We start from the raw sequence: 14,515 nt of genomic DNA on the forward strand, positions 1-14,515 counted from the left end.
GGGGAAAAAACTTATACCCCATAAAGCACCATTAGTATTAGTAAGCCAGTTTATTAATCCATGGATAATTTAGTTTATTACCTTGTATTTGAAGACAAAGCTGGAATTTTGTTGAAATTTGGCATGGTTATTCGGTCAGTGTTGCATAAGCCATACGTCAATATAAATGATATCATTGAATTATAATTATGTATAATTATGATGAATATTGTATAAAAACTACCACTAAAAGTATTAGGCTACGATGTGTATGAAATATGTAATTAATAATATCATATACTCCGTCAATATCGGAAGTACATGAATTCTTGCCATGATAGAGTTATCCCAACTGACAATTTAAAATTCACAATTGATTTGATGCCAATGATGGTTTCTTCATTTTTGGAAGAATTGAAGGGAACAACAAAGTGAATAAACATTTAAGAATGGGATGTGGGAGTTAGGACAAGGGTCCATAGATTTACCCAAATCAACTTTAATTACCCAAAACAACCTGTATTTTTAATAAAACATCATATTATTATTATTTTTTCTTTCTTCTTATATTACATATAGTAGTACAGGTGATTAATATTTCCTAAACTTTACATTTTATTTTGTAATAGTTCTAAAACAGTAATTGAAGATGAAAACAAGAAAGACAACTCTTATTGTCATCATAGCATACAGTGCCTAAAACCATTTCACCCTAGGCTGTTTCATCCCAACCAATCAGTTGTTGTTTGTCCAATTGTGGTCGTTTTTGCTTAAATTGATGACATTGAGACATAGTTTTGATTTCAAGATTCTTTCCGAATAGTTACTAAACAGTGGATGTATATCTTCGTCACCTTAACAGATCTGAGCAACCTTCTCAAACTCGAATGTATCATCAGCACTGATAATACCTGCATTACAAAACAATTTGTCTAAAACACTTTGTCGTTTAGACTATTTAGAGTTTTTATTTTTAACACCAACATTGTTTTTAAATGTTTAGAGCATAAAGTTCTGTGTGCATTTGGGAAGCATGTCTCAACCGCTTTTGTTAATGGTTTTTAGTCATCACTAATGTTAGGTCTTTTAATATCTATATCACTTACTGAACTATCTCAAGCAAGTCTAGCATTGACATGGGATAGAAAATAATGGTACGTATCGTACCTAATCAATAATGTTAAAAAACAAAATGAGGTTAAGATTAAATTATTTGTTACTTTATGTGGCTTCATATTTATATGTAAATACAACTTAAAGATACATTATAGGAGATTAGATAAAGAGCAGTAGTTCTCACTCCAACAGTTAAAAACTTCATAACGTAAAGGGAATTTGCTGAAAATTTCAACAAAATTGATTCACCCTGAACTGAGTATTTAGCGATTGAATTTTGGGCCTAGCTTCGATCATTATTACTAAAGTCAGTACAATAAAAAACATAGTCTCGATTATCCATTTTTTGATTTAATCAGAAACAGCAGATCAGGTTGTAATCCAGTAAATATCGCAGGCTAGTGATGCCATCAAGTGTTTATTATGGTCTGGATAAGTTAAGTAATGTCTAATTAATAATTTAGATAACATTTCAGACCTAAAGAAAGACCTGCAGTTGGCACTTTCACTCAGTTGATTAAATGTTTTTATTATTAATTCATAATCATTAATTAAGTGTTTAACAGTTTATTTAACAATATGTAAATGAAACTCAACACTCACTCAGATAATTAAATGGTTTTTCAATACCATTGGGGTAGAAACAGCCTGTTTAAAAACTTAGTTGGGATAAAACAGTCCGGGATGAAACAGTTTTGGGATGAAACGACCAAAACTTACTACAATAACAATAAGAGTTGTCTTTCTTACTTTGATCTTCTATTTATTTCTGTTTTTTCCAAACTATTAAAAAACAGGTAAAGTTTATGGAATATTAATCACCTATACATACAAAAAGAAAGAAAAAATCATAAACAATGTGTTGTTTTATTCAAAAGGTAGGTTGTTTTGGGTAATTTAAAGTTGTTTTGGGTAAATCTACGGACCGTTGGGACAATGGAAAAGCAATATAAAGTCAAATTCGGGTTTATTCAGGAAAAAAAATCACAGCTAGGTTTTGAGTTCAAATTCTTTCTTGTTCCTGGCCCGCAGACCTAAAGTATGGACCTTATGCCTAAAGTTATGAGTTATAAATGTATATATAAGTTTTTCATTTCTTAACTGCTCATTCTTTACAGACTTCTAATGCTGTTCAGAAAGTAAAAGATTTAATGAAAGAAAGACCTGATATGGTAAGTAGATTTTAAGGAGACTAAGTAGCTGAATCCCCTACTGATTTAAGGGGGGGGGGGGTGTACTGATTGAATGTTTTTGAATTTCATGGTATAAGCCCCACAATACAGTGACAATTACTTAAAGCGGAAATTGCAAATTTTCTAAGAAAGTCAAAAGGTAATTATTTCTATGTCTTTTGCTCAATAGGTTGTCAACTCACAATTATACGATCATAGGTGTCATTCTCACACTTTAAACTCATTTACACAGGAAATAATAACACGATTACCTCCCAATTACCTCCCTTGTTTTCTATTCTCCACCATGTAGCTTTTTTCAAACGTTTGAAAATGAAGAGGAAAATGATATTTTTGCCAATTTCTCAGCTGGCAATAGTGAATTATAGGATTAATAGGATTATTCTTTAACAAGGTAGGACTGTTTATGGATACCATCTATTTTCAGGCTTTATTTTAACAAATTTTAAAAACATAACTTAAAAATTTGCAATTTCCGCTTTAAATAAAATAAAACCAAGTATGAACGAACTATCCAAACCATTAGACAAAAATCGTAGTCCTAAAAAAACGGTATAGGCAAAATAGTGTAATCAGCAAATGGACTGTTCAAAATACACGACAAACAGTGGTAACAGGTGTCCGGAAAAGTAAGCTTACCCTGCCTCGCGTCACACCCGTTAGACGAAATCTCGGTATAATAGCGTGATTGGCCAATGGACTATCGGTATGCAAAATGCACACTTGATGAACGATGTAGTATACGCGTCAATTAAATATATGTAGAATAATAGCCGTGAGAGACATGTTATTTAAAGTAACAATGTGCGATTTGCATTTTTTGGATAATATCAAATTTCCACTGTTTAATCCACTCAATGTACTCAAAATACCAAAGCTTTCTAGATAACATCCCAGGTAATCCTGACTTGGATTCATCAAATTAAAATCAGGCCCATCAGTTTAGTTCACGGCAAATAAAGATAGCGACTGTTTGTTATGTTGGCAGCAGATCGATAGGATTTTCAATTCACCAAATCTTTGTAAATACTGATGTCAATTAACATTACGCATCACCAGCTGGAGACAAGTTCAATTAACATGTGAACTTGACTCAACTAGACAAATCATTACCCAATCAGTTGCAAATAAATGAAATGAAGTTTAACGTCATACTGTTTTGCTCTGACTGGGCTAATGAAGACAGACATGCGCCATACAGTGTGCTATGAGGGAAAGTTTGCCCAGACAGTGATGCTACAGCCTACTCTTTTATTGAATTCCAACTGTCAAGGGATTTTTTTTTTTTTACATGTACACCAATGTGTACATGGGATGGGACTTCAGGTTTTTTGTCCCATCCGAATGACTATACAATGTCCCTTGTCAGGCCCTCTGTCCTGCATCACTTACAAGGGAGAACCACACCTGAAAATCCGGATGAACTTTCTTGGCCAACACTGGGATCGAACATGGGACCTCCAAGTTAGCGAGCCAACATCTTACTCACTGAACCACCATGGCTCCGTAAATTGCACATAAAAAGCGACTATATTAAGTAGAAACATGGTGGCCGAAAAGGTCTAACCTGTCTGCCCAACCTCATGGGTTATCTCTGGGTCCTCCAGTTTCCTCCCATGTGTAAAGACCCCTTTGTACAAGCAAATTATAGAAATAAAAATGAAACCACATGTTACTGCCTAAACAACCTAGTTTGTATCAAGTTCTCTCTGGCAGAAAATTCTTTTAACAGCGGTTCTGTGGTATAAACTTAACTTTGAAATGTTTGATTTGTTTATGCAACACACCCAACTGATCAAATTGCTGATGTTTTTTTCTTTAGATTGGAGTTAAAATTGGTGTTAAAACCAGGGGATGTAATGGATTGTCCTACACACTAGATTATGCAAGTGAGAAGGGCAAATTCGATGAGGAAGTTCAACAAGATGGTAAGAATTTGATCAGTGATGAAAAATATAAAAAGAATCTCTTTAATGTCTATACTCTAGTCTTTATCTAAGTTTAAAACAATAACAAATTTTACTACCTATTGAGCACTTCCATGGATTACATAGCCAATCCAAAGATTTCATATGCTGTATTTTTGTCCCCCACCTTTCGAAGAAAGCAGGGGACTATTAAAATGGGTTCGTCCCTCTGCCTGTCTGTCCATCACACTTTTTGGGACACTATAACTCTCCTTCTAATTGAGCTAGAATGTACAAACTTGGTGTAGGCGTTTATTAGGTTGATGCCTTGATGGAGTACAAAGATGAGCATTTTCTGCTTCGGGTAAGCAGAGATAAGAAATTTAATTGATGATGCTTTGTAACAAAATAACTTTAGTTCTAATTAAGTGAGGGTGATGAAACTTGGTGTATAGTTTCATTACATCAATACCTTGACTAAGTTTGATAATGAACATTTTCTGCTCGGGGTAAGATGAGCGATAAGCAATTTAATTAGTCGAGACTTTGGAACACAATCACTCTTTCTAATTGAGTTAGAACGTTCACACTTGGCATAGGTGTCTATTGGTGAATGCCTTGATGGAGAATTTTCTGCTTAGGGTAAGCACAGATAAGCAATTTGATTGGTTGATGCTTTGGGACACGATAACTTTAGTTCTAATTAAGTGAGAGTGAGGACACCTGGTGTATAGCTTTATTACATCAATACCTTGACTAAGTTTGATAATGAAAATTTTCTGCTGAGGGTAAGCAGAGCGATAAGCAATTTGATTGGTCGAGAGTTCGGAACACAATAACTCTTTTTGTAAATGAGGTAGAATGTTCAAATTTGGTGTAGGTGAATGCCTTGATGGAGTTTGATGATGAACATTGCTTACGGTAAGCAGAGATAAGCAATCTGATTGGTTTATGCTTTGGGGCACGATAACTTTAGTTATAATGAAGTGAGAGCGACGAAACTCGGAATATAGATTCATTACATCATTACTTTAACTAAGTTCGAGGGTGAGAATTTTCTGCTTAGGCTGCAATAAGCAATTTGATTGGTCAAGACTTTGGAACATAACAACTCTGCTTTTAAATGGGTAGAATGGTTAAACTTGATGTAGATGTTCATTAAGTGAATGTCTTGACTGAGTTCATTGATTAATATTTCAAACTGAAGCTAAGCAGAGCTAATCAATTTCATTGGTCGATGCTTTGGGATAAGATAATCTTGATTCTATCTGATAGAGAGTGATGAAACTTAGTTTACAGTTTGATTGCTGGATACTTTTGAAAAAAATAAATGTGTGATTTAATTAAAGTGTCATCTATTTATTTATGGATTTCGGCTGGGGACATCAGCCTCACTGTTGGCTTGTTATCCATCTGATATCAGACTAATGAGCCATAGTGTTAGCATTGCTACTGTAGCTAATCATGGTTATATGCCTGTCATGCACATATCAAGAAATTCACATTATTGCTTAAAGCGGGGCTTATGTCGACTTTGCAAACCAAAGCAACTAGTTGCAGTCAGTTTCAAGAGTGCTTATGTCGATCATATCAGCAACTGAGGACAACTGGGAGCAACTGATTTCGGAGCGCTTATGTCGACTCTGAACTGATAGCGATCACACTGAACACGTGACTGTTAATTTATTCATCATGTGATTTACAAAATGGCGAATTACTTAGAAGACACAGCCCAAAGGCATGGTCGGTCTTGCTACAATTCTATTAGTATATTATGTCAACATCATCAAAACTTGAAAAGTGGGTGTCTTATTTCCATAGAAACAAGTTGACTCCAGTTGCAAGAATGCTCATGTCGACTGCAACTAGTTGCCGCCAGTTACAGAAAGTTGAACATCTGCAACTGACTGCAACTAGTTGCTTTGAGTTGTAAGAGGCGCTCAGGTCGACTTTTTTCAGTTGCATTCAGTTGCTTTCAGTTGCTCCCAGTTGCCGAAACGCCAGTTGCTTTCAGTTGCAAGGTCGACATAAGCCCCCCCTTAAAATGCTCATTCCTCTTTTATGTCGGATCTTTTTCAACTCTATGCATAATGACCACGTATGAAACTATGGTTGAGGAATCTGAAGTGCACTTCAATGTCTAGATAAACATATATTCAGTACCAAAGTTAAAGTGACAGAGTGACTTCTAGGTGGAAGGGACAACCCCGCTGCCGATGGAATGCTATAATTTGGTTTTTCTACCATGTAATATTGAATGTTTTATATTTTTAGGTGTAAAAGTGTATATTGATTCGAAAGCACAGCTGACATTACTAGGAACAGAAATGGACTATTCTGAAACAGCATTAGCATCAGAATTTATATTTAATAATCCCAATATAAAAGGAATGTGTGGCTGTGGAGAAAGTTTCAATGTTTAAACCATATGTAAGGATTTAAATAAACTGACTTCTGTGAATGTGATATTTCAAGTGTGGATTAATCTGTGTAGAAAAAAATCTCTTCTATGAAAAAAAAAAAAAAATATTTACAATCCATTTTATTTACTAAGATATCATTTATGATAATACATGCAATTTTCTGCATTATGATTGATTGCAGATCTTTACATGAACAAATATATGATGAAAACCATGGTATTAGTAATTGTTTAAAGCTTTAATGGATTTATTTATGTTTCATAAAGAAAATCCTTTTTGACTTTTGAAATCATAGAATTCTTTTAAAAAAAACAGATGTACATGTAGTTAAACTGATCTAAAAAGAGCGTACATGTAAATATATTTTATTGTTTTGTTTTTCTTTTATATATACCTCTATATAGTATTATGAAAAAAAAATAAAATTTTACAAAATTGGGATGTTTTGAATTAAGTGACTATTTTATCTAGGTGGAACAATGTAATTCAGCACTTGATCTCAAGAATCTTCAGAGATTGAATAAAAACATGTTTAGATAGATCTTTATGAATTTTTCAAGCCTGGTAATGCAGGCTGAAATTGTGAAATTCTACTGTAAATTCTCTCATGTGCTATGGTGCATAACAACATAAATAAATAAGATAGATTGCCATTTAACGTAACATACACCCACATCAGCAAAATCACCTAGCAGTCCACAAACACTGCCACATTCTTTTGTGGGCATTGGGAGAATTCATAAACGAGACATAAACCTGATCAAGAGTAACAACTCATGAAATAGTTATCAGGAAAAAAAGAAATTTGTTTGGCTTCTAGTGTATAAATGTCAAGTCAATCAGTTGATAAATATAACCTGTATGTTGGATGGTCAGTGTCAAAATTGAAAACTGATCTAAACCATAATTTAAACAACATAATGTAATTATCTAATAGTTAAACATGCATTATCCTGTCTATTGCAGGTCTTTCTTTAGGCCTGAAATGTTATCTAAATTATTAATTATACATTAATTAACCTATCCAGACCATAATCAACTCTAGATGGCATCGCTAGCCTGCGATCTTAAGTGGATTGTGAGCCAATTTACTGCATAACTTTCCTTCTCCATTAAACGATTAAATGGATAATCGAGACTATGCTGTTTATCGTACTGACTTTAGTAATGATGACCGAGGCTAGGCAGAAATTTGATTTGCTTAGTTCTCGGTTCATAGTGGATCAATTTGAATGAAATTTTCTGCAAATTGCCTTTACGTTATCTAGTTTTTAATTATTATAGTGAGACCTGCCAACTCGTTATCGAATCTCCCATAATGTGTCTTTAATAAACCACAGAACAATTGTATATCATTTTTTAACTTGGGATTAGACATGTGCATGTAATATCCAACAAGAAGTTATGGGAATTGATGATATGCTTGAAATGAACCTTTCATAAATTATGAAATCTTGCATGTATATTATGTCTATAATTCCACCATTGATGTTAGGCTGCTGGTGCACCAGCAATGTATCCTTGTATTCTCTCATTATCTATGAGTACCAATGATTGATGACAAAACATCAATGACCAAAAACACATGTTTGTTGTGCTGTTTATAGTATATAGCTATTGCTAATAATGTCAAATTTCCTTGTTATCTTCCTTTGCCACTTCCACTATATTTCCACTAGAAGGCCTTTCAGTGTTGTCAGTCAGAAACCCGCAAGAGAGTCTGCTAATTTTTTACACATTGATAATATCTGTTCGTTGGTCATGAATTCTGATACTGCAAGCGCATTTATAATTGCTATTGTCTCATTAATATTTCGACCTTTTACCCACACTCTACCATTCATACCCACAGCTGTCTCAAATTTCATATTTTTCCCCAAAGTCTTCAACAAAACATTTTCAGGATTTAGTATTCTGAAACAAATGGCATGTAAAGATTAAGTGAAAGGATTTTGTAGACTTGTTTCCAGTTGTTGGAATATTGATAATGATTATTGTATAGTAGTAATAACATACATGTAGCTTGAATGACAAACCAATATGTACTTGGGTTTAAACTATTTCAATACAAGATATTTAATTAAAAGCAAAAAGAGAAAAGAATCTGCAATGGCTGGACTTCTGCTTTAAAAGAACTTCTGATTGCATGGTATATTTTGAATTTTATTTTGGCATGTTGGTCCTTTAATTATGTACACATAATTGTTAAATTTATTAACTAGAATGTCAATACAAGGTCAAATGAGAATATAACTTGAAATATATGGTAATATTAAATATGTTTATAAATAACATCACTTCTTACTTTCTAACTTGATTTATAGAACAATGATGTAAAAATCCACCATCTCTAATTACACCCATGCCATTACTTCGACCGTGTTTATCAATACATACAAGTTCAGCTTCCATATCTTTATTAGCAACAGAGAACCTTGCAAATACAATGTCACCCACCTGTAATTAGAGTGAAATATTAGTGAATAGTAGCATGGAAATAAAACTGTTTATATAAACCGTATATATGTTGAAGATTTTTGTAGATTAGATTGTAGATTCAACCAGCATTCTACACTTCATGCAGTATATTCAGAAAATTTTAAAAGAGACAGAAAAGATGAAATTCAGTTATCTGCAGTGCTGATCTATTATTTATTCTTTTTACCTTTACATCAGGGCGATTTCTTTTAGTTGCTCCTTCAAAAGCAATATATGGCAGGGTAGCTGCTTCACTTGCTCCAACATCTACTCTGAACACGTCACCCATTTTCTGTGTTACTATACCAAGAACAGCATCACCTTTCACTGGTACATACTATTAAACAACATGAACAAACAAGAGATTTATTGACATCTTCTAAATTAATTATCAATATCATAAATCAATTTAACATCATACACACACAAGAAATATTCAGTAAAGCATGCCTATCAAACTACATGTATAGAAAAGAAATATGGTAGATGACAAAACACTACCTAATCAGTAGAATGGGGGAAATACATGTAGAAGTTTGTTATTAATCCTTTTACGTATCTGTTTCTGAAAAAGGCCCCACGATATTTTGAGACCACTTCCGATCATTGATAAGATTCTGCAACTAATCAAGGGCAATGACACTAGAGGTAATTAGCAGAAATTGATGTAATTATTACAACAAAGAATTAAATTTTTGAAATTAAATGATCATTTTTGCTCTTAAAATGAAGCATTCACAAGATTGTTGAAATTCAATGGATTTCTTCTGTTCACTGATCTGAACAATCAAGTAGATTAAATGATAACTTCTCTCACTAAAGTGTTCACAAGCTTCTACAAAGTGAGCAAGTACAATAACTCAAGAGGCTATTAAAAAATTAACAGAAAGTGTTGAATTTCAAGCATATAAGATGCTCTCTTTTGTCGCTCACACATTTACTATAATTCTATAAATTAAGCATGGGCAAAACTCTTGCCGTGATTTGAAAGTGTTCTTTGTCTCACTGATGTGAACTAAGCATATAAATTTCAAGCTGATCAAATAACCTTTGTTGTTAAGAATATTCACAATATCAGATAGCAACGAAATTCGAAAGGCTTCTATCTCACTGATATAAACATGTATCAATTGACCCACTTTCCATATCCAATTTTGTTTCACCTGCTTACCTAAATTTCATTTCGTCTTATATGGCCGAGTTACATAAATTTGTGCGTTACCCTATATTTCGATTTCAATGGCTTTTGCCAAGCCGTTTAGCAGAAGGGGACATACTTTTTTATTTTTAACAGAATGTTGTGTTGCACATACAGACTCTAGCGAGGTAAGCAAGGTCTTATTTTCTCACTAAAATGTTCCTTTACATTGTTCAGGCATTCACAGTAGAGACTGACACAGCCTGGGGGCTGATTCTTTTTCGAAATGGATTCAATAGGATGGGTTCTGAACGTACAGGGCGAGTGTAATGTTTTGGTAAGGGATGTAGTCATAACGGCCCTATGCCATAACGGCCAAAAACTGGTTTGGTCAAAACGGCCCAACTTTAGTCATAACGGCCAAACAGTTTGGTTAAAACGGCAAAAAAATTTGGTCATAACGGCCAAACATATTTAATTTAATGAAAAACAATATATCTGAGCAAATATTAGTGTTGTTTGTTGTTGTTTATTAAAGATTTAACATCCAATACATTAGATATGATATTATGGACAGGTTGATTTAATTAAATTATTTACACTTAATTGGTTGAAAATTGGTAAAAACATACAATACAATCATCCGTGTATATCAAAAGTCTCGTTAAAATTGGTTAACACACAAAATAACACACAAGGAAAAAATAAATTAGGAGATGAAAATGGATATAATAAATATGTCAAGAAGTCTTCAATTGAGAGACGGGACAACAAAACATCAATGTGGTGCTACTGTTATACAAACCATGTGTCCTGAAGAATTTGTCAGTGGAAAAATAGCCCATAACCACCGAAGCTAACCGGCAAATTACATGCTGTAATTCAAAGGAAAGAGGTGAGTACTAATTAATCAACTGATTAGATAATCCCTAATTAGGTACTTCACACCCTCTGATCTGATTAGGTAATATGAGATAAACATTAACCATTTATTTTTATACGCCCACATTTTCATGTGGACGTATTATGCCGTCGGCCCTGTCCGTCCGTCCACAATTGTTTGTGGACTCTCTACAGGTCACAATTCTTATCCGATTTTGACGAAACTTGAAATATAGGTTTATCCCCATAAGATCTCGGCTGCTTACGATATTGGCATGTATCGGATCGAAACGTCATAGATTATGGCCCCCGATTGTACGAAAAATCACGTTTTTAGCTTGTGGACCCTATAGAGGTCACAATTTTTATCCGATTTTTTTGAAACTTGAAATGTAAGTTTATAACCCAAAAATCTTGGTTCCTTTCAATATTCGCGCATATCGGACTGTAACTTCCTGAATTATGGCCCCTGATTGTACGAAAAATCGTGTTTTTAGCTTGTGTACCCTATAGAGGTCATAATTTTTATCCGATTTAAAAAAACGTTTTATTATATCACCGTTACACCCTAAGGAAGGTTGAGTTCGAATTTCGTGAAAATCGGCCCAAAATTGACAGACAAAACGGCCGCCGTTCGTTCTCAAATAGCGTAAAAATATGGTATATCAAGGTTGTGGACCCTATAGAGGTCACAATTTTTATCCGATTTTTTTGAAAATTAAAATATAAGTTTATAACCCAAAGATCTCGGTTCCTTTCGATATTCACGCATATCGGACTGTAACTTCCTGAATTATGGCCCCTGATTGTACGAAAAATCATGTTTTTAGCTTGTGGACCCTATAGAGGTCATAATTTTTTTCCGATTTAAAAAAAAAGGTATTATTATATCATCGTTACACCCTAAGGAAGGTTGAGTTTGAATTTCGTGAAAATCGGCCCAAAATTGACAGACAAAATGGCCGCCCTTCGTTCTCAAATAGCGTAAAAATATGGTATATCAAGGTTGTGGACCCTATAGAGGTCACAATTTTTATCTGATTTTTTTGAAACTTGAAATGTAAGTTTATAACCCAAAGATCTCGGTTCCTTTCGATCTTCGCGCATATCGGACCGTAACTTCCTGAATTATGGCCCCTGATTGTACGAAAAATGGCGTTTTTAACTTGTGGACCCTATAGAGGTCATAATTTTTATCCGATTTAAAAGACCGTATTATTATATTACCGTTACACCCTAAGGAAGATTGAGTTCGAATTTCGTGAAAATTGACAGACAAAATGGCCGCCGTTCGTTCTCATATTGAATAGTAATTTCCTGAATTATGGCCTTTGATAGTAGGAAAAATCACTTTCTTGTTAGCTTGTTCTCTTTCCATCTCTCGAAAATGTGGGCGTATCCTGCCTGGCAGCCGCTGGTTATCAAATAAAGGTAAAAGAAATGGCCATCTCCAATCCATTCAGGCCAGCCAGGATATTTGAAGAAGTAGCAAATAAAATTTTAGAAGAAGATCAGCCGATTTACTTCTGCCACTCCAATGTGCTCTGATGTTTGAGGGGAAACTTCGCAGGTATTTGATAAAAAATAGAACAGAAAGACAAGATGAAATTTTCAATTCGTTGAACAAGTACAAAAGAAGGTAATATCAGTGTGTCGATGCTGCTAGGGATATGTACCAGAGTTCATGGTCCAGTAGTGTAAAGGAGATATACAATGGAATATCTATATGTAATTTTTTTTTAATGTATTAAATTAATCTTTATGTAATGTATGTATTTATATTATCTATTATGCAATAAATGTTTTTTTTTTTATGTATTAAATTAATGTTTATGCACAGGAATCTGACCTTCTATCCGTATATATATGCATACACCATGTCCAACCAGACAATATGTAATAAAAAAGAACAGGAATGCAATGCCTGTTGAAGATTTGATTTTACCTGCTCTCGCTTCGGCTCGGTTTTTTTTCAACAATTCGTAATGTCAGGCAATCAAACCTCTGTCGATTCACTCAGATATGTTTTTTCTTCAATCTAGTCGTTTTGATTTGCATAAATACTCCCACAAAACGATATCATAGCCACTTGTTTCCAATATTTACATTATTTTCGTCCATTTCCATTTTGTCACTGCCGCCATGCGCTGACATCACACAAAATCAATCCGCAGTGACTAGACCATTGAAACAAGTGTCAAAGATATTTTTAGTTTTTCTCTCCCTTTCCATTTTCCCTCTTTTGCATGGCGATTTTTGTTGACTTTTGGGTGTAGAATCGAAGAAGAGGGTTTGCATATACATTTTCTGCCAGGTTTTTCTTGAATATTCATCATTTTGAGGCGGAAGTACACAAGACTTCAGAGGTTGGTTAGGTTTTTGTGTGACGTCAACGACAAAATGGAAATGGACGAAAATAATGTAAATATTGGAAACAAGTGGCTATGATATTGTTTTGTGGGAGTATTTATGCAAATCAAAATGCCTAGATTGAAGAAAAAACATATCTGAGTGAATCGACAGTGGTTTGATTGCCTGACATTATGAATTGTTGGAAAAAAACAAGCCGAAGCAAGAGCAGGTAAAATCGAGTCTTCAACAGGCATTGCATTCCTGTTCTTTTTTATTATATATTGTCTGAATGGACATGGTGTATGCATATATATATACGGATAGACGGTCAGACTCCTGTGGTTTATGTATTGTATGTATTTATATTAACTATTATGCAATATTTTTGTTAATAAATATCATTTTCTACATGTAAAAAATGGTTTGTTTGTTTCTTTGCCGTTATGACCAAATTGTTTGGCCGTTTCGACCAATTTTTTTGTCCTTTTCGACTAAATTTTGGGGCCATTCTGACCAAATTTTTGGGCTGTTAGAGTTTAGGGCCGTTATGTCTATAACCCTTTGGTAACATTCTGACATAAGGGCTTAGTTGGTCTGTGACTTATACTTGGTAATATATTCTAAATTCATGATGATGATAATGAAGTCGAACCAACCCGCTTTTGAGGACTATCAATCCAGTAAACATTGGGTTCTCTAAATCTAAGAATACCGGGCTTTGAAGCAAGTATTAGATCATTTTCTTGGCGTAACCCTGGACCTAGTAAAATTTTCTTTGTGGCTTCTGATTCTTTCAAATTCTGAATTAAATCTCCTGGTAAAAACAAACTTCCCACATGGTCAGCCATGTTACTAAATTTTTGAAGCACTGATAATAAAACGAAACGAAATTAGAATTATTTCACATTTGTATAGCGAGAATATAATTTAATATAATTTTTATTTCAAGACTTCATCTTATAGAATAATTATGACGCATAAATGTTTTAGGTGTTTTTTTGTATATTATTTTCCGAGTTTCAAGCCCGTTATTTCTTTCGTTCTCTA

The 14,515-nt window shown here is 33.9% G+C and overlaps 1 protein-coding gene and 1 long non-coding RNA gene across 2 annotated transcripts; one reads left to right on the top strand and one right to left on the bottom strand.

Annotated features, from left to right (window-relative positions):
- Positions 1-2: 2 nt before the first annotated feature.
- On the top strand, positions 3-4,197 carry LOC126819612 (uncharacterized). The gene is made up of 3 exons (XR_007679700.2): positions 3-134; positions 2,214-2,267; positions 4,111-4,197. It is a non-coding gene; the product is annotated as an uncharacterized LOC126819612 (long non-coding RNA).
- Positions 4,198-6,686: 2,489 nt separating this feature from the next.
- LOC126819611 (exosome complex component RRP40) lies at positions 6,687-14,322 on the bottom strand. The gene is made up of 4 exons (XM_050547737.2): positions 14,125-14,322; positions 9,284-9,433; positions 8,924-9,075; positions 6,687-8,532 (listed from the first exon to the last, which is right to left on the bottom strand). The coding sequence occupies exons 1-4, from the start codon at positions 14,314-14,316 to the stop codon at positions 8,319-8,321; spliced, it is 708 nt and encodes a 235-aa protein (XP_050403694.1). The 5' UTR covers positions 14,317-14,322; the 3' UTR covers positions 6,687-8,318.
- Between the last annotated feature and the right edge of the window lie 193 nt (positions 14,323-14,515).

Source organism: Patella vulgata, chromosome 4 (genome assembly GCF_932274485.2).
Source record: "Patella vulgata chromosome 4, xgPatVulg1.2, whole genome shotgun sequence".
Classification (NCBI taxonomy): domain Eukaryota; kingdom Metazoa; phylum Mollusca; class Gastropoda; family Patellidae; genus Patella; species Patella vulgata.